Source organism: Ictidomys tridecemlineatus, chromosome 6 (genome assembly GCF_052094955.1).
Source record: "Ictidomys tridecemlineatus isolate mIctTri1 chromosome 6, mIctTri1.hap1, whole genome shotgun sequence".
Lineage (NCBI taxonomy): Eukaryota > Metazoa > Chordata > Mammalia > Rodentia > Sciuridae > Ictidomys > Ictidomys tridecemlineatus.
In genome coordinates, this window is record NC_135482.1 from 134,761,824 (window position 1) to 134,788,858 (window position 27,035).

The 27,035-nt window shown below is 35.7% G+C and overlaps 1 protein-coding gene across 18 annotated transcripts in view; it reads right to left on the reverse strand.

Moving 5' to 3' along the window:
- Lmo7 (LIM domain 7) overlaps positions 1-27,035 on the reverse strand; it is a 208,227-nt gene that overhangs the window by 60,548 nt on the left and 120,644 nt on the right. For all 18 annotated transcript variants that reach the window (XM_078015778.1, XM_040281389.2, XM_078015772.1 and 15 more), the window contains 2 exons: positions 2,477-2,507; positions 1,448-1,561 (listed from right to left, as the gene is read on the reverse strand). In XM_078015778.1, the coding sequence (XP_077871904.1) occupies positions 1,448-1,561; positions 2,477-2,507 (145 nt within the window). The remainder of the gene's footprint in view (positions 1-1,447; positions 1,562-2,476; positions 2,508-27,035) is intronic.

Genomic DNA, 27,035 nt, shown 5'->3' on the forward strand with positions numbered 1-27,035 from the left:
AGGGAGGGAGGGGGGGGAGGAGGAGGAGGAGGAGGAGGAGGAGGAGGAGGAGGAGGAGGAGGAGGAGGAGGAGGAGGAGGGAGAGAGAGAGAGAATTTTTAATATTTATTATTTAGTTTTTGACAGACACAACATCTTTGTTTGTATGTAGTGCTAAGGATCGAACCCGGGCCGCACGCATGCCAGGCGAGCGTGCTACAGCTTGAGCCACATCCCCAGCCCCCATGTCATTTTTAATTGAAAGTTTCCTTAGCTGAAATAATTATAAAGCAAGGCTCTCCCTGTGCCCAAAGCCCTTTACAATTTCTCCACTATCCCAGACAGCTGGGTTATTTGCTATGGGAGTTTTCTCAACCCTCTTACAACAGGTATACATGATAATATCTCACCCTGAATTAACTGATATACAAGGAATTTGAGTGAAGTGCTTTCAACTCTTTATAATAAAAAGAAGAAAAAACATAAAACCCCCAAATTTTTTGACTCTGTAAATTCCATTTCTCTCTAATATATGTGGCTGAACTCAGGCAAAATCATTTTTAAAGATAAGGAGAAATGTAGGGAAAGGTGAGTATTTTTATCCTGACCCAAAATTTCTATCTTCCAATCATAACTAATATTTATTATGTTTTTTTACAAAGTGTCAGAGATTAATTTTAAAAATGCCTTACTAATAGAGCATCATTTAATCATCAGAAAAACCCCTAAAGCATCTACTCTTAATGTTTTATTTATTTTTTACTACATATTTTCTTCTGACCCCTGTCAGTTCCCCTAAATAAATATCCCACAAAGAAATTAGTTTTCCACTTGGACCTTTTATAAATGAAGTCTTGGCAGAACAACTGTCAGTCCTGGCACTTGATTCTTCTCAAACAAACCTTAAACATTCAAAAGGCTGTCACACAGGTTCCCAGATATGAAGGAATAGAAATGTGTGTAAAACCAAGGATCCTAACGTTAAAACCTTATCAAGTTTCACTTAGCATTCACTACTCTTTTGGAAATAAAGGCAGTATGGTGATACTGGAATACTGACATTAGTGATAATTAATTGCCCAAGAATACATTAATATAAAGAAATTTACTTCGGTTAATTTTAATAGTCCTGGAAATGCCTTTCTGCTGCAGGCTAAATTCATAATGAGCATAGAAATAAGTTATACAATATGTAAGAAAGAAAGTAAATGTGCATGTCATCAAACTACCTAAAATTAAGAGAGAAATTTATGCCTCAAAAAGTGCTCTGGAATAGGCTCACTGACTCTTGGTGGTAGTATATAAAGCCAGCAAAGACTAACAATCCTTTCTACTCAGCCCAGTCTAGAGAAAACACATCCCACCATTATTTGTCAGAGGGGAGGAAGAGAAGCAAAAGAAAGGAGGAGGAGGAGAAAGTGATAGTGTTAGCTGTAGCAGTCATTTTATACAAATGTAGTTTCCTTACCTTAGTCAGAGCTTGTCCTAAAAGCTTCTCGAATGCTTTCAAATTAAGATAGGGACCACTGTAGTAGGGGTTATTTTGTGTTTTTCTTCCCAGCCAGTACAATGTTATCAAAACCTTTGAAAAAAAATTTCATGAACAAATCAGTCTATTTAGTAAGCTCAATTCAGGTGAATACTCAAGATAAAGGATAGTTCATATTACTCTATGGCTTAAAGTCCAACTCCCTTAAATTTATGGGAAGGAAAAGGTTCATTGAAAATCTTAATTATAGTGTGGCACAGTGATGCATGCCTGTAATCCCAGTGGCTCAGAAGGCTGAGGCAGGAGGATCATGATTTCAAAGCCAGCCTTAGCAAACACTGAGGTGCTAAACAACTCAGTGAGACCCTCGCTCTAAATAAAATATAAAATAGAGCTGGGGCTGTGACTCCATGGTCAAGTGCCCAAGAGTTCAATCCCCATAACAAAAAACAAAAAAAAATCTTAATTATTATTGCTAGATTATAAAAGGAAACCATAAGAAACTTTTAAATCCATCAATATTTTTTTTTCAGCAGCTATAGAATGAACACCTAAAATCAATAATTTTCAGCTTCCATGATGATACTATGAAGCTTTTTAAAAACAAAGCTGCCACTTTAGACATTCTTCTATGCAGAATATTAAGGACATTATAAGTCTACACTGAACACAGAATCCTTAAATATTACGTATTCCCCTAAAGTCTGTTATGACGGTTTTCTACTTGCTCCCCTAAAAAAATTATAAAATGGATCTGCCTTTACCACATTAGTAACTTTTAATAACTAGCTTCCAAAATCTAGCCTACTCTCTTATACTATGAAGTCAGAGAATATAAGTTCTAACCATGTACTGCAATACATATATTTAGTTATATTTACAGTTTATGACTGGTGGTTTCCATGTAAAATTTAATTGGAAAAAGGATGCAGAGTATTTTTTTAGTTCTATTACTTCCCTAAGGATTATCAAAGTAAAAACTATAATGCTTCATTAAATATATCTTACATTTTTCAATCTTCTATCAGTCTCTTCTTGTCTGTAAAGAAAAATAAAATATCTATTAAGTAATATCCATGAACCTTAAATTAATTGTAACTAGAAATTCATTTTTATTCTTAAGTTCTATGAATATTAATATCACCTGGTAATTCAGAAATCTTAACAGCACATATTACACATGAGAAAAATTTTCCATGTTTATTGATTTTACTAAATATAACGGTTTTCTATAAAAAGTAATTTTTCTTCATTTTACCCAATATGGTCTTATTTTTAAAATGTTATTTAGATTTTTGCATTCTAATTTTAAACAATATTTAAATCCAATGGTGGGGGGGATCAATGTGTGCTTAGGACAGGAAAATTGGGAAATAAAGAAAAAAAAAATCTTAGGAAGATGGAGCGAGGGGAGAAAGCAGGCACATGCTGACATTTCTCCTTCACTGTCCACAAGGTTTTGCACTCAAGTTCACCAGAGTAAATGGCTCAGAGATCATGACCCTAAACATGTTGAAAGTCCAGTTTAGAAAATGGCTAAGAACCTCCTCCTAAAAAAAGTCACTAAGAATCATGGGAGTTTGGCTCACCTATAGGGCATGATATTTAAGGGAGAAGTTAAAAGGAAGTAGAATATCACCTCAATGTGGAAGCAGCAGCGATTAACTATGAACAAAGAGTAGGGTCACCCTAAAACAATGGGCTTTGTGTCAGACACACACAGGATCAATGTGAATTCAGAGACCATAGAAAGCCTGAACTAGATGGCCTCTAAAATGGCTTTTCAGCCAAACTACAAGTGATACAACTATAAAATAAAAATACAATTACAAAATAAAATACATTGATAATTGTATACAATTATCAATATGTTTGTAGAAGACATATAATGGGCATTCACAAATATACACACAGAGGAAAAAAAAAACAAAGGGTAAGTTTGGAGTGCACAGAGACAATTATTTAACTTTATCTTTGAAACAATAAGTGAGGCAACTGTGATTATTTCCTTTCACAGAACAAATATGAACTTAAGAATAATATACATCTCCCACCCAACCCCAAAAAGCATCTCAACAAAAAATTCATGTTCTCATATAAATACAAACTGGTACAATTATTCACATTCTTAACCCGCTTGGTGATATCTATTTCAGCTAAACACACTGACAATTCACAACCTCGTAATTCCATTTCTAGGTAATTCCATTTCTACGACAAAGCCTCTACTAATTTATCAAAAGTCATATGCCAAGGTCTCGGCTTGGCACAAGATTCACGAGGCACCCACAGCTTTGTAGGTTCAAACAGCAATTCTTTATTCCCGCTCTCACACCGCCTCCACACAGGTCCAGGGGCAAACGTGTTCTCCATCTCCCGCACAATTCACCTACTCCACGAGGCTCTCTCCAAATCCCATTTTAATCTCACGAGAACTCAACGGGAACAAGCAACAGGAACACCCTAATCCCAGCAATAACCTTCAATCTCCAACTTCCCTAAAACCCATTATCTTAAACTGGCAACGCCTTAAACTCAAGGAGCTGGTTACTTCCTCAAACCTGATCAGCTCTAAACCCGGATCCGCCTTGGTCCTTGAGCAAGGTCACCTTATTAAAGCATGCATGCAATGTCCCATCGAATGTCCTCTAAGCAGCATGGGGTACGCTTGGCAAGGAAATTTCCATGTGTCATTCCTACTTGGTAATGGCCCTCAGCAGTCATATACAAGAATGTTTAGAGCAGCATTATATACAACAGCAAAAACTGGAGAATTCGATCTTTAACAGAGCAAGGATTATGGGATACCCACACAATGAGAACAAACAATCTCCAAACTATTTTCAAGTAACTGGTACAATCTCACAAACAACGAGAAGTTTAAAAAAAAAAAAAAGTCAAGCACAAAAACCATACAGATTATATGAATGAAACAATATAAAATAAAAACCAGGCAAAACAAAGATATGCTATTAGAAGACCAGATAGTGATTATCCTTGTGGGAGAGAGTGGCAGAAGTCATTGGCAGAGTGTGGGGCTATCAGAATGCTAAAAATTTATAGTTTGCTCTAAAAGCTGGCTACCTATGTGTGTTCAGTTTCTAAATAAATATGTGAATTGTACATTTCCCATATGTATACTTTTCTGTATATATATCTACTTCAAAAAAAAGTAAATAAATAGAACAAATTTCTTGGCTTGAATGCTCACACTGTCTCTTGAGTAAAAAGAAAATCATCTTGTAAAAATTAATAGCAGTTCATTTTGGAAGTAGTTAGTGGAGAAAGTCACAAGAAACTGACAATAAAATAACAGTTATAAACTCATACCCCTTACTAGATTAATGACTAACACACCCAACTCTAATATTAAATTATCCAAAACATGAAAAAAACATCAAAACACAGTACAAAGATGTATTAATCCAAAAGTTGCCCCACTTTTATCATAAGTATATCAGAGTAGAAGGAGCAAAAAGCCCTCTTAAACCCCTGACCTCCTTTGCACAGCCCTCAATAAGTTTCCAATCCAACAATCTCATCTGCTTAGAGCTATTGGTCATGACACAGCAAGCACTGCAAGTACAGGGTACTGCTTATTGTGTTGTAGACACTCACTATAGCAGTGACTTTGGCATTATTGCCCTCATTCACTTTACCTTCCTTCTAAATATAGGAATTTGCAACATACTCTTGAACACAGCGATACACAGGCCAACCAAATTAGTGCCCTATCACTGAAATGTAATGCCAGGAATTCAAGTAGTCAATGATTTGCTGGAATAAAGAGAGTTCATACTGACACACAACAAATACCCCACTGCATGATATCAGGAATCAGGAGACTCCTTTGCCTGGGATAACCCCGAGGCACAGCCCCAAGGCCTTTTAAATAGAACAAGTGTGAGGGTGGAGAAGCTTAGGGTTAACAAGACAATGTGAGTCAGTCATATTTACTGCACAACCAATCCATCAGAACCAAAAATGAGGTAGTCCTATCATCAGAGTAATTCTCCCATAGCAAATGCATCCATAGTTGACACTGATTAGTACTAGTTTTAAGGAGCAAGGGGTTTAGAGTCAGATCTGGGTCTCTCTGGCTATACCTGAGTTATCAAAGAATAAGTTTCCTTCTGGATAAACTGGGGCTAATGCTCCCTATTTCAATAGTTAAGGAGGAATATACACAAGTACTTAGTAGAATCCCTAGCCTCCCAAGGAAGAGTTCATCAATAAACAGTTCTCAGAATTGACAGTATGTTACATGACACCAAGGCTCTCTTATTCCCACTCTGCATATAGAGCCTCCTAGTGAAGTCAAGTAGGACCCTGGTATTCAAATTCCAACTTGCCTGCCTAATTCCCATTTTTACCCTGACTTTCCCTGCCCCAACCTTGGTTTTTACAACCATCTACTATTCGAATTTATTTTTTATCTTTCTCTCTTCCACTAGAATCCAAAAAGTTTGTGTGGTTTTGTTCACTGCTATCTCCCATGTACCTTAAAACAAGGTATGCCCACTTGAGAAGGAATAAAAACATTTGTTTAAAAGTGCCTAGCACAGTTCATGGCACAAAAGTTCAGGTTAAAAGTGATAGAATAGTTGAGTAATATTTAAAATAATATTCAAAAATTACTACCTTGAATATATTGAAAGCCTTTAGTCTATGCTTGGATCATACACTAACATTTTTTTTTTTTAGATTTTTTATTTTGTTTTTTTAGTTGTAGTTGGACACAATATATCAACCCCAGGGCCTTACAATCCCAGCCCAAATTTTTAATACTATACTTAATATTTACAAAATAGCAAATATAGCATAGATTTTATATATATATATATTCTGTTAATGGAATAGTTCTGGCAATCCTTTTGCTATCTGACAAAGGTCCAGAAGACATGTCTATCACAAACCTCTGACCTTTGTGCTTATCAATTTAACCAGCTGCCACATATCCTAACAGCTAATTGGTAAACTTAAGATCAGGAAACTCTGGGTGGAATCCTCCTTCTTAACTCTAAGATTTTTAAAGGACTAAGGAAATAGTCTGAATAGATGCTCTGACTCTCCCCAGAGATGCTATGCTGGGTCCTGCCATCAGGAGGCAGCTCAGCTAAGAGGGCTCTGAGTTCAGCTCTCCTGCAGGTGAAATCTAGATCCAGTCTTGCTAGCTTAGTTTTCCAAAAGCTCAACATCGAAGAACCTGGTCACATCACTTAACTCTGTCCTCAAAGCCACACCTGTAAAACAGGAGCAGTGCTGACCTCATTGAGTTTCAACAAAAGATTTTAAAAGTATTTGACCTAGACAGAAAAAATAAATAATTCATTTCACAACTACCCCCAAATTATACATTTAAATCAAACCACTGGGGGGAAAGGGCAGTGTCAGGAGGTCAATTTCTCCCCTATATGTGATATTTTTCCCTTAGAAGAGATATTTCTGTGGAACAATTTGTGACACTCTTCCATGTTATATTTTCTTTGTCCTCTTGCCATGGAAGGCTTTAATCAAGAATAAGAAAATATTTCTAGAATAAGGTCAAGCAAAGGGCAAAGCAAACTGACATGGTATGGCTATCATTTTCTCAACATTGATGTTAGCACCAAACCAGCCTCCCCACCCATCCTTGGTCTACAGTCTGCCTTGACCAAGAACCCTTTAAGTTTTCCAAAAGCCCAACATCTGAGGAAAAAATATATATATCTGCACATCCAAAAATTTATCCCTCATATCTGACAGTACAGTTTGAGAACAAAGTGTTAATAGGTAAAATTAACATTTACCAGTATGTGCCAGCCAGCTGTGTTCTAGGATTGCACTAAAAATATTTCCAAAAATCTTCAAAGAGCTAACTCTGGACCCACACTCATGCAACTGCCACAGCCTTTCCAGCAGTTTCCTTGGGGGCTGTAGAGACACATGGCTCTTTTCTCAGAGCCAATCACGGCCTGGGAAAGGCCAAGCATTTAAGTGTTCATATATGTTACTTCAAGCCACTCACAGCCAACCTAGCACATCAAGAGCCAGAAGTGACAGGAAAAATGTTTCTCCAAAAAAGAGTAAAGCTTCAGAGGATCTGACATGAAATCCCAGTCTCTGTTTCTCTCCCGTGTCTCAGTATGTCTTTTCCAGGGTAGTATAACCTTTGTCATTTGCAACATTGGAAGACCCAATCTTCCCAGGCTCTGCCACAATATCACAAATCCCTAGGAGTTAAATTCCCCATGCTTTAAAATCATCTTTTCTCCCCGTATTCCAACCCCTTCACTGTGTAAGCCAAATTGATCAAGATCAAATATAGTAAATAAGCCAAACCCCCCCCCCAAAAAAAGGCCAAATGTTCTCTCTGATATGTGGATGCTGAAACAGTAAGGGGAAGGGAGAATAGAAGTTCATTGAATTAGACAAAGGAGAATGAAAGGAAGGGACAGGGGATTGGAATAGGAAAGACAGTAGAACGAACTGGACATAACTTTCCTATGTTCATATATGAATGTTGAGTGAAACTCCACATCAGGTGTAACTGCAAAAATGGGATCCTAATTAGAATAAATTATACTCCATGTACTTTTGTCAAAATACACTTTATGGTCATGTATATTTAAAAAGAAAGAAAAAGATTTTTAAAAAGATAAAATAGAGTTCTCTCACTGAATCAGTACATGGAAAACACATGACTTAAAACTCCTCCTGGAATTTCTAATACAGAAGGAATGCTTTTGTCCCAAGTACAACAGAAGAACAGAAAAGGTGAAAAGTCTGGCTCCATCTGCCATGACTCCAAGCCTCCAGTCCTGCCTCCTGGCTAACAAAGAATATGGAATTCTACAAGGGACTCAGCAAAGTTAACTATGCAGTTCAGTCTTCTCCCTGCTTCTAGAATAACATTAAACCTTGCTTCCTTTGCTCCTCAGAATAACTGAAGCTTATTGAGTATTGGGTCTCCAAACCTCAACTTCCTGAGGCCATTTCCCAGAGCAAAGCATGGAATCTTCCTAGAGACCGGGCCCGCCCTGGGTGGCAACAGCTGACCTGGGTGTTGACTCTTGGAAAAGTGGGTTGATATTACAGAAGCTGAGCTCCTCAGATACTTGGTCCCTTTCCAAGTTACTAAGTAATCTCTGCTCTCCAGTTGTTGCTTATACAACTGACCACCTGTTCACAACTTAAAAAAAAAAAATCAAGAAAAGGGGCCATGAATCATGATTTCCTAAATAGCCAAGAACAAAAATTATAGGACCAGTAACTGGTTTAAATCTGTCAGATATGTATGGGGTAAGGGCAGAGCTATGCACTCAGCAGTAGGAACTGCAGATAACTTAAATCAGATGTCCTTCTGATGAGAGGAAAACTCATCTTAGTCTGTTTTGTGTTGTTAGAACAGAATACTACAGACTGAGTAACTTGGAAAGAAATTTATTTCTTGTAGTTCTGAAGGCTGGGAAGTCCAGGGCAAGGGACCTATACCTAGTGAGACAAAGATAGAGCAGAATAGAAGAAGAAAGGGAATGGGACAAAACTCATCTTTCACTAGGAACCCACTCCTGTGATAGCAGTATTAATCCCTTCATCAGGGCAGAGCCCTAATCAATTCTTAAAAGTCCCACCTCTCAATACTGCTGCACTGAGGATTAACTTTCCAACTCATGAATTTTGGGGAACATGTTCAGACTATAGCAAGTGGCCTTATTTTTATATATGCAACAACACAGCCTATCTCCAAATGGAAGGAAAGTCTAAGAGTTATGAGCAACTCCAGAATATTAAGTGATTTTTTTTAAAACACAGCAAGAAAATTTCTAACTCTATTGTCAAAAAAGGAAGGGGAACTGGGGCATGATGGCATTTGTCTGTAATCCCAGCAGCTTGAGAGGCTGGGGCAGGAGGATTACAAGTTGAAAGCCAGTCTCAGCAACTCAGTGAGGCCCTAGGCAACTTAGTGAGACCCTGTCCAAAAAATAAAAAATAAAAATGTCTGAGGATGTAGCTCAGTGGTTAAGTGCCCCTAGGTTCAATCCTCAATACCAAAAAGTGAGTCAGGCGGGGAGCTTTTTACTCAAAATGTTGGAATCAATTAGAAATTTAGAAATCTCTTGGGTTAATGACTTCATTTTCTATTAATGGAAGTTCTATTAGTGGAAGTTCATTCTTTGTATTATTTAAAACAGAATAAATACTACCAACTTTGTCTCATTGTCTCAAAGAGCTGTGAATAAAAGAAGCCAGAGATGAATTCTTAGAATACTTCACTCTTTCTTTCATTCTCTCAAAAAAACAAGCTGCATTAAAAGAAAAAAAGAAATTGAAATTCTTCTTCTTTCTCTCCCACCTTCATCCTAAAAATGAAACTGCATTCCATTTGACAACCTTCCAGTTATGCTGGAGATGTATGACTCACAGGTTTAAATCTGCCATTTCTACAAAAATGCAATTTTATCTGATTAGTGTAGAAACCATAAAAAAGAGACTAGAGAAAATAACACAACCCCTAGAGATAATTAGTGAACACAAATATATAAACTTAATTCCTATACTTACCTATGTAAGAAAAAACTCTTGGAAATATAATTATTTTGCCTTGGCAACATAATGCTTATTCCAATCCTGACATGAATAAGCACCCTCTTGTTAAAAATAATTTGCTATTAAATTTCATACCCCTCCCACACACTATAAAAATAGCAGTTTCACTTAAAGGGAAAAAAATCCATGTTCATTTTGAAGACACAGCACACAATTCCACTTAAATAATAAAATTAAAGAGCACTGTTCCAGGAGCTGAGTGATGGGTTTTATCTCAAGCTCTCTCAATCAGAGACTTATAATTCTCCTTTTTACTTTATGCAATATGTTCACTTTCATTTAAAACCGACTTCACAGTTGAGACTTTTATGCATATCCTGATACATGTTAAATCAGAAATAGAATATATTTAATACAACAACAATGCAGAATTTAGATTCATTTTCTATGAATTGTTTATATTAAGTGAAGTTAGGACATTCAATCAAATAAAATGTATAGTGGGAGGGGATATCAACCAAAGAAACTTACTCATACTTTTCTCCTTTTGGTAACATGCTAGGTTGCTGCAGCAATGCAAATGGTGGGCTTGGAATATTTTCTCTGATATAAGGTGACTCACCCAAAATGGGATAGGAAGGGGGAGCATGGGAGAAATAGACAAACTCTAGATAGGGCAGAGGGGTGGGAGGGGAAGGGAGGAGGCAGGGAGTTAGCAATGATAGACATCATTGTCTATCATAGACATCATTATCCAAAGTACATGTACGAAGACACGAATTGGTGTGAACATACTTTATATACAAACAGAGATATAAAAAATTGTGCTCTATATGTGTAATAAGAATTGTAATGCATTCCTGTCATGTATTTAAAAAATAAAATCAATATTAAAAAAAAGAAGAAGAGGGGCTGGGGCTCAGTGGTAGAGCGCTCGCCTAGCATGCTTGAAACACTGAGTTCAATCCTCAGCACCACATAAATGTAAAATAAAGATATTGTGTCCACTCAACATTAAAAAATAAATATAAAAAATAAGAGGAAGAAGAAATTAAAAATAAGATGCGATATAGCATTTGCTTTTGCTTCTGTAATGTTTTGGAATTTTGATCTTTTTATTAAAAAGGGAAAAATACTAAAGGAAAGTTAAAGAAAAGAAATGGTGGATTTGGGTTTTAGGTACAAAGTTTGAGACACTTAACAAAGCTGAAATGATGAGTCAATAACTGAGAGTTTAGACATTCAAAGTAAGAAGCTCAAGGTAAAAATCTAGACTGGAGATATAATTTGGGGAACTGTCAGCATCTAAATGAAATGGAAAGTTCTAAGACTGAATGAGATCACCTAAAAAACTAAATACAGTGTACAAAGAGGATGGAACCCTGGAAACCCAACACATAGAAGCAGAGGAGAAATTGGGAAAGAGACTGAGGAAGACCACCCAGGTGACAGAGTTGCCTACCACACTGAAGGCAAGCAAGATGGTATTGCAAACTGGATCAACAATGCTCTTAAGAGGCAGAATAATATGAGGGCTGAGGAGTAACCAGTACATTATTTTCTTCCCCTTTTGGTATCTTACACACACCCCACGCACAATCACTCGTTTTTATTCTTTGAGGAGAAGCAGTCAGAAACAAAAATCTTATCAAAACCACAAACATTCCTGAGGATATGATTTAGCTGAACTCAGAGAAGTCCTTCCAGGCTTTAGTCCACATTCAGTAAAGTCAATGTGAAATTCAACTATAAATAACAAGTCTTCTGTTTTTAGGCTCAAGACATTGGAACAACAATCCTATCTATGTAACATGGAGCAGAAAACACTTGCCAAGTGTTAACAGGATTTCAAGGCAATAGTTGTTTTTTAGATGTTACATACTATGTTGTCCTCTTGAATATATTTAATAGCAAATTAAAATATGATCAGTCCTATAACAAGAGGACTATTTTACTTATACTTGAAAAATTTTTTTTCTTTTAATTTTTAGCAGAACAATTATATACTAATAAAGTGTTTTCCAGTTGTATTCTGTTTAAATACTACTTGAGTGCTGGGGTTGTGGCTCAGTGGTACAGTGCTTGCCTTGCATATGTGATGCACTGGATTCAATTCTCAGCACCACATATAAATAAATGAATAAAATAAAGATCCATCAACAACCAAAAAAATATTTTAAAACTATACTACTTGTAAGTATATAATTAATATATCATAACAATTGCCTTTATTAAGCATGTTATATCATTTATGTTGACTATTCTACATTATTATTACCTTTAATCCACAGTACAATCTAATGCTTTAGAGATTAGGAAATTAAGACTCTGAAATTAAGGATCTGATGTGATTCACAGATTTCCCTAAGATCCTATCTTAGTATTAATGCAATCACAAATAATTTTTACAATAATTTTCAAAATTATTTACTTTTTCTTCATCCTGAAAAATAAATTCTCTTTATAATGCCCTAAAATATGGCTGCAATATTTTCTCAGAGTGTTGGTTCAAAATCTACCTATTTCAACAACAATTTCCTTTTTAAACTTGGCAATGGCAGAAATTTCCCACATGACAATAGAAAATTTAGATATGCATTAAACTATTTTTGCATATGCAATCCATTCTAGGATTCCAGATGGAAAATTGCCAAAACACTTTTTTAAAGCCTTCTAAGTAAATGAAATACCATCATCATAACAAATCCCAGACAGAAAGACAATCTGCCAGCTATTTATTTCCTATATAAGTGTGGTTTCAGAAAGAAGAATACCCATTAACTGTGAATAAGATTACAGAGGCTAGAGGTGTAGCTCAGTGGCACAGTGTTTGCATAGCATATGCAAGGTTCTGGGTTGAGTCACAGCACCACAAAGAAAGGGGGAAAAACAGGATTATAAATCAAGCATGGTCAAAATTAAAGGGAAGATCTTTTAGTTAGTTTCCTGAAGGTACATTCTTTTAAGAAATGAAGATAATATCTACCTGTAGGTTTGTAAAACCTACACTTTGAACACATATTTAAAGTATCTAGTGTGTATATATATATACACATACATACACATATACATATTTCCTTTTTGATGTATAAGGAAGTTCTCTGTAAAGAATAAGATGATATAAATTGTTACTTGTAAGGTATTATATAATTATACCAATTCCTTAGCTATAATTTAAAAATTAAAAATGCTAAGTGTTTAATTAATTAAAAACACAAACTCCATAGCCAAAACAACACATATCAAACTATTTATACAACACATTTAGAAATCTCTGTATTAACTTAATAAATTATTCTCCCTTGCCTATAAGTGAGATTTGTTTTAAATTTTTAATTTCAACCATGGGAAAAATTAACATCCCTCTTTCCCCCAAAGAGATTCCGAGCCCTCAGGTTTAATCATAAGTCTCTATGGTCTAAATTTTGCCTATTCTACATATGCCTCTCTTTAATGTTTCATGGAACAATTCTAAGGTTAAAAAAACTAAGCTTTTCACAATTTTATTTATGCCAAAGGCTAATAAAGATAATATAGTTTTCGACCAAGGTATCTCAATCTCAGCAATATTAACATTTTGAATATCATATTTCTTTGTCATAAGGGGACCTGCCCTGTGCACTGCAGGATGTGAAACAGCATTCCTGGTTTCTACGCCCTTTAGATGCCAGGAGCCTCACCTCTTCCTGGTCATGAAAATCAGAAATGTTTCTACACATTGCTAAGTGTCCCTCGTGGGACAAAATTGCCTATGGTTGAGAACCACTGATGTAGAGAACTAATTCCTCTAATCAGAATATACTGGAGGTTCCCAGGGGCCTAAAATTAACTGAAAGGTCATTTAATGACTGCAATCCGGAAACAGATATTAAATGTATGAGCAAAGCAAACAGCCAAGCAAAGATTATAGACCTGAGAAGTCAAAGGAAAACACACTATTGGATCAACAGACAAGACCCAAATTCACCTGAATCATAACAGAGACTCAGGAACTCTATATTCAACACTGAAAGAATTACTCCTGGCAAGTTCAAAATTCTTGCTACCTGGAAAAGCACTCATTTAAGCTCACTTGTCTTGGATTTAAAGAGATAAGAAATGAGGTATCAGCTCTTCCTTTCCTCCATTAGTAACACTGTAATATATTCCTAGGAAGTCTGATCAACTTACATGCTCCCCCTACCCCACCCCACCCCACCCCAACGCTGTCTTGTTTAAGCCATTTTGTGATCTTTACACATTTTAGATCCTATTTTTCACACATTCCAGAACAGCTGTCCAGAATGCATCTGTACATAAATTAGTGCTTCTGAATAGTCCACATCACATTATCATACATGGTTCTCCTAGTTTGAAAAAATATTCAATATTAATTCTTTGTTCCTTGTTCTATTTAAAATCTTGATAATTTATCCAAGAATGCCCACTTCTTTTTTTTCAAAAGTATCCATATTTTATTTACATACAACCAATATATCATATTTGCATACAGGATTGAATTTTTATTTTATTCAATTTCTTCATATAAGGTCTATATTTTTCTTTCTTTTTTTTTTGGTTATACAGCCACATTTATTCATACAGCAATACTAGTGTCTGTTGTATTCTTCTTCTAAAGTCCTAGAACTTGTGCATATTACTTTATATGGTAAGAGTTACTTTGCAGATTTGATTAAATGAGAATCTTAGAGCAACAGCCTATATTATCTCAGTTGATATGAAAAGTAATCACAAATATTATTAAAGAGGGAAACTTGATTAGTGTAGAGAAGAGGATATAACCATAAATGCAGAGATTGGAGTGAGGCAGTTAAGGGCCATGGAAGGCCAGCCTCTAAAAGTCAATGGAGTCCATGGGTAATATATTCTCCCTGGAATCCAGTCACAAAAGAAGGATCTAGTTCTGTGGACACTTTGATTTTAGCCCCTTTAAATTCATTTTTGACATAACATCCATAACTACAACAGAATAAATATGTATTGTTTTAAATCATTAAATTTGGAGTAATTTGCTACAGTGGCAACCAGAAACTAAAACAAGTATTATACCAATATTACTCTATATTTTACATGAAGCTTAATTTTACTAGTAGTACTATAGTGCATGATCCTTGTTTTATAGATGTGAGACTGAAGTTTAATGAGATTAAGCAATTTTCCATAAGTTAACTTTCTTACATAGTTATAATTCAAACCCAAATTTATTTGACCTATATTTCATATCACATGGGTATCAAGTGGCAGAGAAATGATACACTTACTCCTTATTTTCCATTTCCACCCTCATCCACAGCCCCCGACTGCTAGCAGCATTGTTTGTATTTATGTCAGTGAAACTCAAATTCAAAACTAAATTGTTGCCAGCGAAGTGGCACAAGCCTGTAATTCCAGCAGCTTGGGAAGCTGAAGCAGGAGGAATACAAGTTCAAAGCCAACCTCAGCAATTTAGCAAGACACTTTCTCTCTAAATAAAATATTAAACTGGGGATGTGGTTCAGTGGTTAAGCACCTGGATTCAATCCCCAGAGTCAAAAAAAAAAAAAAAAAAAAAAACCAAAACACTAAATTTCTGTTAAATTACAAGAAACTATTTAATTCCAACTAATTTAAAATAGGCTTTTTAAAAAAAATTGAAGACTGCATCTTTCCCATATAAATGACAAATATGTAAAAATATGCTAATAGAAAAGGGAATTTCTTCTTTGTGAACACATTTCCTCAACTTCTCAAATCCAATGTATTTCCGGAATAGAAATAAATAAAATTAGAAAAACTGCCCATCTGTCCAAGGGGAAAAGACTTATTTGTCTTCAACTCAATATTTGTTTCCAAAATTAATGTGCATAAAACTAACTTTCTTTAAAAAGTAACCAAAATGAATTACTTAAAATCTTCCATTTACACATACCACCCTTGATTTTATGTGCATATTCATGTACAAACATACAGACTCCATTTACTACCTAGTTTTCCATACAACATCTGGAAATTCAGAATATTATCAGTATCACCAAGTACCCTATATAAACCACTGAAAAAGAATAGATATGTTTCAAACAAATATCCTAACTGGCTTTCAAGTTCAGGTTGCCCTGCCTGTGTTAATCAACTTCAAGTTCAAATTGAATCAGATGGCCTTTAAGCTAGTTTATGTTTATTTCAATTGATTTTCTCATTTTATTTATGAATACCTTTCAAAAGCTGCTGAGACAGACTCTAATATTGTTCCCATCCACACTTTCCCACTCCCCATATCTATCCCTGTCCCAATTCTATTAGTACTTCGCAGAAGAGTTTCCTGAGCTATGTCTTTTATAGTCCCACTGTCATTATCCCTATTTATAATTTAAAACTTAAATTCTTTTTAAGTGCATGCATCCCCTAATTCCTAAGCTTATTCATCCTTCCAAATGCTCAGCCCTGGTGAAGGGCCCAAGTTTCAGAGACAGAAAGCTAAGAGAGCTAAACAGCTGTCTTTCGAACTCACTTCTCCATCACTGAATCCCATCAATTCTAGCCTCTAATACATTTTGAATGCATTTCTTCTTCTCAAATGTAAATCACTGCCTGCTTTCATTCATGCCCTTAAACCTCCTCCTCCACAGAGATGCTTCCCTCAAGAACCTTCCTAAAGTGTATCCTCCTTGGGGTAAAGGGTCTAGTAATATGAATTAATGAACCATCTTGTAGATTCTGATGCATACTAATAATTCAAAGAATAATTATTGAATTATTATCTGCCCTAGAAACATATCAACTTAAACTTAAGACCTGAAACAAAACTCAGCTTTGACAGGTTTAGCTAGCTTTCTGAAAAGGAAAGTTAAACATAATTCCTCTGGCTCTGCCCAAGTAGAATTTAAAAAACAAACAATAAAAAGCACAAAGAAACTCCAAGTGAAAAGCCTGGAATGACTCCCAAAGATTTTCGAGTGTTGACTAAAAAAGCCTCAATATGTTTCACTGTACTTAGGTATGCTTAAGAAAGTGCCATAAAAATGCACTCGATTTGCTGCTATCACTACACACCAAGCTGGCACACAGGATGCCTTGGACCAGAGGATCTAAAGGACAGGGAAGGTCATTGAGTTGGTTATTTAATGCCCCATAAGCACCAACACTCTATGGACCTAGAAAAGAACACTTAAGAAGAAGGGCGGGGAGGGCAACACCATATCTTGAGTCTACAGAACAAAATGTTCCAAGCAGCACTGAAGAAATTTCTTCCCTAAGACTTCTGAAATTAACCAATGCCAGCTTTAAGGGAATGCTATTCAGCAGATTAGGTTATTTTGTGGCATTTTATAATTTTCTCAAAACATCGTGCAGCCTGTTTTGAGTCCCTGAAGAAGGGTGATTGGTAAGAAATCAGTCTAGAGATGTTTTTTCCTTAATTGCCTAATCTCTATTTTTCCCAATTATGAAAACATGAATTAAATGTTAGACTAATTCATCTAAATGTAATGCAAGATTAAATATACTTTTTTATTATAGTTACACATAGTAGTTTGGTTCATCCCAACAAACTCACACATGCATGGAATTAGATTTCAGTTCATGATCTCTCCCCAACCTGGCCTTTTCCCTCCTCCTTTTTCTTCCTATCTTCTCTCCCCTCCCTCATTTTCCTTCCTCTGCTCTACTAGACTTCCTTTCCCTCATCTATTAAATATGCCTTATTGGAAAATACTATACAGAACATTTAACATCAAAGTAGTCTGTATACAATAGTTGTATAAATATATGTAAATGCAAGGTCCAGACTTAACAGGAAAATGTTCAAACTTTTTGAAAATAGGTACAAAACATGAATAGTGTCCACACAGAAAAGCCAAATTGCCTTGTTTGAAGTTTTTAATAATGTTAATTTATTAAATTAAATTAATAAATTTCCATCCTTTTTATATTGAAATTATGTAATTGTAATGATGTGAATATATTTTGGTCTGTCATTGAAACTTAAATCCAGTCATATTTTATTCAGATCCCTAAATCTTAATGGTTATAAAGTAATATGTAAAGTACTATTTCCAGAAATATACAGAGTTGAAAAAAGAAATGAGGTTAATATTAGATAATATTCAAAATGAATATTTCTCTTATTCAAGTCTTTTGCTGCTCTGGCTAAGCTGGCAGCTAGGTACAGTGGAAATAAATATACCCAGAATTGGGATGTGGGAGGGAGGTCCAAACACCCATCACAGCTCAGTGCTGACAGCGCAAAAGGCACCACTTTCTTCTGGGCCACATTTTCATATCTATGAAGTATGCATTAGATAAGATTGTCTCTTTGGTACCTTCCTGCTCCGATATTTTGATTCTCTTATAAAGGGAAATTCTCAGAAGTACATGTCTTTTCAAATTACCAATTCCCACTACAATTTTAAAGTTGATATGAAAGTTAACATAGAGCTTTACGTCTTCCTAGGGAACCCTTCTCCCTTCAGAGCTTTCCGTTAAGTTCTAATACAACAATGCACACTGTGTCAACTATGTCATGACTAAGCACTCTAAATGGATATAAATAGATGTCCCCATGTATTACTCTGATTATGATTGTAGGATAACATGTTCCAGAGGTACTGAAGACTGACAACTTTTAATATGCAATTTATCTTCCCTTATATGTACACCAGGGGGTGTAGCTCAGTGACAAAGTGCATAATATACCTATTTTAAAGTCTTCAGAAATTAAAAATTCTTTTGAAATTGCCACTGCAGTCATTGGTAATAGAAAATTAGTAAATTATCAAAGTCATTTCTTAAAAGAAATTCTGAGACACAATTAAAAAAACAAAATAAGCATTCAAATAATCCCAAATTTCTTCTTACAGTTTCAATAGAACATAAGAAAGAGATCAATCACCAGATAGATAGTCAGGTTATTTATTTAGGAGTAGGGGATGAAGAAGAGAATCATGAATAATGAATGTATTTTATGCCGTGGGGAATGAATATTTAAAAGTGAGCAGTTCATCAGGACTGGGGGCATAGCTCCATGCTACAGGTTTTGCTAGCATAGCCGCAGCCCTGAGATCAATCCTTAGCACTAGGGGAATTAAGTTAAAACTTTAAAAAAAATCCTTCCCAAACTGGGTTTGTAGCTTAGTAGTAGATCACTGGCCTAGAGTATGAGGCACTGGGTTAAATCCTCAGCACCACATAAAAATAAATAAAATAAAGGTATTGTGTCAACCTACAACTAAAGATATTTACAAAGAAAGAAAAAAATCCTTCCTGTTTAACTCTTGTGAATATCAAGTTTTAACCCTCAGACATAATGACTCACTGCTAACTTCCTAATTATTTTCTTTAATAGCTATTACTAAAATTAAGGGACTAAAACATGCACTAATAAGCAAGTTTCCTTAAGGAAATAATAAAAACAATCAATCCTAAATAATGAATTAAATAAAGAACTGTTACTGGACTATTCTATAATTTTATGTATTTCATTCTTTTTGAAGTGCTGAGCATAGAACCCAGGGCCTCATGCATGTTGGGCAAGTGCTATACCACTGAGCTACACCTCCAACCCTACCTTTATGTCCTTTAGCATACAGAATCACTTTTACTTTCACCTTTTTAATCTAAGAATACTGTTGAACATTATGTTTATGTAAAATAAGCCCAAATGATTATAACTCTTATTGTATCAAAATACCCAAGGATTGGGGCTGGGGCTGGGGCTAGGGCTCAGCGGTAGCACAGTTGCCTGGCATGTGGGAGGCACTGGATTTGTTCTCAGTAACACATACAAATAAATAAAATAAAGGTCTATCAACAACATAAAATTTTTTTAAAAAAATACCCAAACATTATGGAAAAACTCACTAGTTTCCCTAATATATAGTTTTTTGTTCCTTAAGATTTAGATTTAACAGGAATACTGTTCTTCAAAATCTCTTCTATGTGAAACTGAGAGTATTCCGAGGCCCTTCCTCCCCATTAAGGTATGTTGAAGGACTGAGTCCACAGGATGCTCACCTGGGTCACCCCATTCTCTCCTCCCTCCATATATGCAGATATTTCCCTCCTGGGAGGGTTTCTCTCCAAATTACAGATTCTCCACTTTCCCTCCTGCCTTATTCCCACAAGGAGAAAACCATATTACTTGGCTCACCAAGAAATACTCTTACAATTTTCTTAAGATTCAGCCATATACCTATCCACAAAATCATTTTTACCTGCATTTTATAAAGTAAGAAATTACTTAGAATCAGAGACGAAGGATTTAAACTGACATAAACAGAATGAAATTAAGATTATTATGAGGGAAAATCCACAAATCCATCCATATTCTGAGAATAAAGTCCAAAACAGAAATAATGCCAGCAACTCAGCAATACTTTCTCCTCTGATACAAGTCATACAAGTGGATAACACCTTTGGGCAAGAATCAGCCCAACACTTTCCCTACATCCTCCACAGCATTCATGCTCTTACCCGATTATCTTTGACCAAATGCTTTTAATTCAATCTAGCTCTGGATATACTGAGAGCTAGTAGTTAAAAAAAAAAATCTACCTACAGGGCTGGGGATATAGCTCAGTGGTAGAACAAGTGCCTATCACGTGTGAAACTGTGGGTCTGATCTTCAGCAATGACAAAAAAAAGAAAAAAGGGAAACCAATTATCTTAAAGTTTAGAAAATATAAATTACATTGTTATATTTTCTGCATGTATTAATATGTAACAACAAACCCCATCATTATGTACAACTATATGAACCAATAAAAAATGTGGAAAGACGAAAACATTTTTAATAAAATAAAGATTAGAAAATGAAAAAAATAGAAAAAAAACTGTCATGGAGATTGTGTATACCATGGGAGTTCAGAGAACAGAGAAACGTCTAAACTTTCATTGAAAAGAGTGTCAGTAGTGAAACTGCTAACATTTATTAAGTTTGCTATTCGTTGGACAACCAAGCTCTTCACCTGGATAACTCATTTCTCACTATAGTCTATTGCAGGAAGTACTCATGTTATCTCCCATATGTTCAAGAAATGGAAGAAAAAGAAGTTGAGGGACTTACTAGAGTCTACAGTCAGTAATGGCTGAACTGAGACTAGTAGCCAGAATCTGGCTTCCTCTCCAAGGAAGAAAGACATGGCTTCATGGATGAGGCCAGATGGAGGGAAACTTCCATAAATGGCTGTCCAGGGGAGGACAAAAAGAGGCAGCTGGACTAGATGGTTAACAAGGCTTGTGTGAAAGAGAAATAACAGATGAACAAGTACTTGATCAGCAGGCAGAATTGCAATTAGTGTGTCAAAGGAGTGTGTTTGGACCTGACAAGGTGGGTGATTGGGAGCCATGGTAAGTTCATGAGTAAGAATGTATAAGTCAAGTACACTACAAGATTTGAGGAGAGGAACAGGCAAGATACCCAATCTCTTTAAGAAAAAAACAAGAATAAAAACACCAAAAGCATTTAACCATCTGATCAAATTCAAATCATACAAAAGGCTTAAAACAAAAGATGAAGTTCACTCATTTGTGAGAGTAAAATTGAAATGTAAAGATAAGCCCTGCCAGTGGCCTGCCAGACTAGGGTCAAGATGGCAACAGAGGCGGCTCCCAGATATACACACAAACATGCTCCAACCTTCAGCAGTAACTGAGCCTATCTGAAGAAAATGTTTCACTAACAAATAAAAATTCTACATACTTATCACATACAACATGTTTTAAAATATGTATACATTGCAGAATGGCTAAATGGAACTAACTGAGAGTCTGAACTAGATGCACATTCACAGGCAATTGGTTTTCAAACCAAGGTGCTAAGATAATGAAACCAAGAAAAGATCATCTTGTAAAACTTAGCACTAGAACAACTGGATACCCACATGAGTGCTGACAGGAATGAATTTCAACCTTAATTTCACTCCACACAAAAAAACTAACTCTGAATGGATCATGGACCTAAATATAAGAGTTCAGCCAGGCGCAGTGGCACATGCCTGTAATCCCATCGGCTTGGGAGGCTAAGACAGGAGGATCACAAGTTCAAAGCCAACCTCAGCAACTTCGAAGTACTATGCAACTCAGTGAGACCCTGTCTCTAAATAAAATACAAAATAAAGCTAGGGATGTGGCTCAGATGAGGCCAGATGGAGGGAACTCAGGTCGAGTGCCCCGAGTTCAATCTCCAGTACCTCCCTGAACCCCACCCCCCTGAAAAAAACTATTAAGTTCATGTAGAGAAGGGAAAAGACAATTATCTTTGCAACATTAGGGTAGGCAAAGATATCTTAAGTGTGACACAAAAAAAGTATAAATCATAAAAGAAATTGAAAAATGCTAATTTTATCAAAATTCAAATAGTTAGCTCTTTAAAAGATACATTTAAGAAACTATTTTAAAAAAGTGTGTATGGGGAGCAACAGACTGGGAGAAGATGTTTGATAAACATAACAAAGGGCACTCAATGTCACTAGCCTGAAGAAAATGTCGATTAAATTGTAATGAATGAAGTACCACTACTCAGTAAGAGGGGAGCCTAAAGTCTAATACACTGATGATGATAAATGTTGGGAGATTGGAGGCAATTGGTATCTACCACCTTACAGCTGGAAACCCAAAAGCCACTCTGAAAAGCAGTATGGCAGCATCTTATGAAACTGATCATACACTTCCAAGTGATCCAGCTGTCACATCCCTAAGTACTTATGCAAGAGAAACAAAAACCTACTCCTAGGGAGATTTGCATGTAAATGTTTGTAACAGCATTATTCTTAAGAGCCAAAACCTGAAAACATTAACATCTATCAAACAGTAAATGGATAAACAAACTGAAGCATATCCACATGTGGAATCCATATATGCAGATATACAAGAATAATTACACAACATGCAAGTAATAATTACACAACATACAAGAATCTCAACATGTATGAACCTCAAAAACAGTACCCAAACTGAAAATGGTCAAACACAAAGCATATATATATTGTGTGTTCCATGTGTATAATATTCTGCAAAAGGCAACAGTGACCAAAAGCATGGTAGTGAGAGACCAATTGAGGGATTTGATTTCTAAGAGACACAAGGAAAGCTGCTAGGGTTCTACATCTTGATTTCAGTGATCATAACACAACTGTATTTAATTACCAAAATTCAAACTGTATTTAATTACCAAAACATAAAATGGATTAAGTTTATTGTGTGTAAATCACACCACACTAAACCTGGGGGAAAATTAAAGCAAATTACACAATGGGTGAGAAGGGTCTCCTGGAAAAGAAAACAGCACAAAGGTGTGGCTTGGTTCTGAAGTCAAGGTCATCAAGTTGCACCAACAAGAAAGCACAGTCATGAAAAAAATGTAATACAAGAAAGTGTTCTTTTAATTTTTGTTACTTTATTTATTTATTTTGGTGCTAGGGATTAAACTCAGAGATGCTTTACTACTGACCTATATCCCCAGTCCTTTTATTTTTTGTTTTAAGACAGGGTTTCACTAAGTTGCATAGGGCCTTGCTAAATTGCTGAGGTTGGCCTCTAACTTGTGATCCTCCTGCCCCAGCTTCCTAAATTGCTGGGATTATAGGCATGTGCCACTGTGCCCAGTGAAAGTGTTCTTTACTTTAAAAAAAAAAAAAAAAAAAAAGGAATACTTATCTTTCCACCCTCACTTTCTCAGAGCTGGCCTTTGTTTTCCCACAAATGGTAGTTACTTTTTTATAGATGACTCCCAATTTGCAAAGCTAGGCTTAATTTCTGCTTAAATATATTGACAACTCCTATCTTTCCATCTGAATATTCTGCCATAATATCCAACACACAATGCGTTTAAAATTTACATTCCATCTTGTCTCCAAATCTACTGTCTTTCCTGTGCTAATGGTTGCACAGCTCAAAAGCTGACTCTTGTTGCTCCTCTATGCTAAACAATCCCCACCAACTTTTAGCGCAAACATGTTCGGCATCTGTCTCTTTACTGACACTCACTGCTTCCAACAGCTGGCATCCTAATCACAACACCCACCAAGGGCAACAGTTTCCTTCTCTGTCTGCTAGCCTCCATACAGGATCTCATGCAATCCACGAGACTGTTTCATTATCCCATCTTTCAAAATCCCTGATTTTAACATTTTAATCTTCCATCAAAAGCTTTTGTTCCTAACTCTACAAACACTTGAGATAAAGTTTAAACTCCCTCACCAGGATACTTGAGATGCCACTATAGTTCATCCCAACCTACCTGTTGTCCTGCCTCCAGAGTCTGCCAAACTATAGGACAGACTCATATCTCAAGCTTCCTCCAAAATATAAGTCTCAAGACTTTATTAAAGTCTCGACTTTACTCATCACTTCAAATCAAGAAGGTGTTGCAAAACGTATGATCTGAACCCTCTCATCTCTGTGCCTCTGGATGTGCCAATCTTTTCTTTTTCCCCTCAGTTTATGTCCAATTTATTTCATGATAAAAACAAAAATATTAAATCATCTCAAATTAATAAAAATAACAAAAAGAGAAACATCTATAATAGTTATAAGTTGAGGATTAAAACCATTTCCTCATAAGCCTTCCATACTCATATTTTCATGAGGAAAGTTTATCTATACTCTATTAAAGATTACTGTATTATTTTTTTGTTTTTTTGAATGACAGCAGAATGCACTACAATTCATATTATATACAATCAATCAAGTACATGAAAAAATGTTCATCATCTCTAGCAATTAGAGAAATGCAAATCAGAACTAATCTTAAGATTTCATCTCACTCCTGTCAGAATGGCAGCTATTATGAAGACAAACAACAATAAGTGTTGGCGAGGATGTGGGAGAAAAGGCACGGTCTTTCACTACTGGTGGGACTGCAAATTGGTGCAGACAATATGGAAAGCAGTATTGAAATTCCTTGGAAAACTGGGAATGGAACCACCATTTGACACAGCTATCCCTCTTCTCGGTCTATACTCAAAGGACTTAAAAAACAGCATACTTCAGGGACCCAGCTACATCAATGTTTACAGCAGCACAATTCACAATAGCTAAACTGTGGAACCAATCTAGATGCCCTTCAGTAGATGAATGCAAAAAAAGTGATATATATAAACATATATACACATACACACACACATACACAATGGAATATTACTCAGCAATAAAAGTGAATAAAATCATGGCATTTGCAGATAATGGATAAAGTTGGAGAAGATAATGTTAAGTGAAGTTAGCCAATCCTAAAAAAACAAATGCCAAATGTTTTCTCTGATATAAGGTAACTTACTCATAGTCGGGTAGGGAAGGGGAACATGGGAGAAATAGACAAACTCTAGATAAGGCAGAGGGGTGGGAGGGGAAAGAAGGGGGCAGGAGGTTAGTAATGATGGTGGCATGTGATGGACATCATTATCCAAAGTACATGTATAAAGTCACAAATTGATGTGAACATGCTTTATATACAACCAGAAATATGAAAAATTGTGAAAGGCAGCAGAATACAACAGACATGAGTATATCAATATGTAAATCAATGGAAGTGTAACTGATGTGATTCTGCAAGCTGTATACGGGGTAAAATGGGAGTTCATAACCCACTTGAATCAAAATGTGAAATATGATATATCAAGAACTAAGTAATGTTTTGAACAACCAACAATAAAAAAAATACAAATTAAAAAAAAAAGAAAAATTGTGCAAATCTTCTTGTAGTAGTCTCTGACTTCTCATGCAAATCCTATCTATCCTTGAGATCCACACTTACATCCTCAACATCTTCATTAAATTTCACTCCAGTGAGTGTGTGATCACTTTTGTCAAAACCCTTCCTACTCAGAGTGTGGTCCTCACTGGCAAACCCTGGCATTTGCTAACAATATGGAATCCCAGTCCTGCCCCAGACCTGATGAATGGAGCCACATGTGACCAAATTGCTTCTTGTTTTATAAGCAAAGGGAAGTTTGAGAAGCACTTGTTTAAAACACTCCCCCTCCCAATAAAGTCTGAGTTATTTTTCACACGTCTACTAAAAATTACGAACTCCTCCATTATATGCAGATCTTCCTTCCCACTCACCCAGCTTTACAGAGCTCATGTCTGACAGATATTATTAACATGTTAAATTTCTTCATATTAAAGAAATTCATCTTCATATCTTTCATTTGAACACATTTAGAGTCAGAATTTGATAACAGAAAGAGAACTGGGTTAGGAGTTGTAATAAGGATTTCCACTTGCTAAGCATGTGACCTTGCACAAGTCACTAAGGTGTCAGTCTCAAGTTCCATACCTGTAAACCTGAACAACTACCCTGTCTTCTAAAGCAGAACTAAGATTACACAAGGCAGCAAAACATTCATACATTTTCTTTTCATTCTCCACATACTCCCAAAAGGAGTATTTCTCCTTCCTTTACATATTTAGTAAACTTGAAGCTGCAATTTAGTATCACATCTAACCCATCCACTAGTTATCTGAAGGAGAATTGTTTTTGTCAGAATTTTCTGCTATATTCTTATCTTAGGTTACTATTAATCTCAAGTATTTGTAATAATCTAAAACCACATTCACAAAATGAAAGTTTAGTAACTATTTCTTCCTATTAATGAAATGTCAATCATTAAGAACTTTAAAAATAGTTTCTAAAAGCTTGGTAAGAGAAGTGATCCCTCTATGTATTGTAAATCCTGGCAAAGGAATTCTTCAAGTATTTCTGCACTTGAGTCATTTCTTGGACTTTGCTTTTCTGAGTCACTGTCTGATCCCCTCCACTTCTTTTCCTGCAACCAGAGAGTAGTTTCATCTTACTGGAATTAGAGGAGGCTATTTATTGTTACACTGATGTGCTGTGCTTACCACCTGTTTCCAACCTTTCAATGGCTACAGAGATAACAAGTCCATGGGCAATGTACTTTAAGAATTTTTCTTCTTTAATATAATAAAAGAGGTAAGTTATCTTTCTGCTTATAATTTGGGTTTTATAATAGGACTTCAAATCAGTAATCATTATATATAAATTACACATAAATTTTATAATATATAAAATTTAATATACAATGACCTAAACAGTAACCCCCCA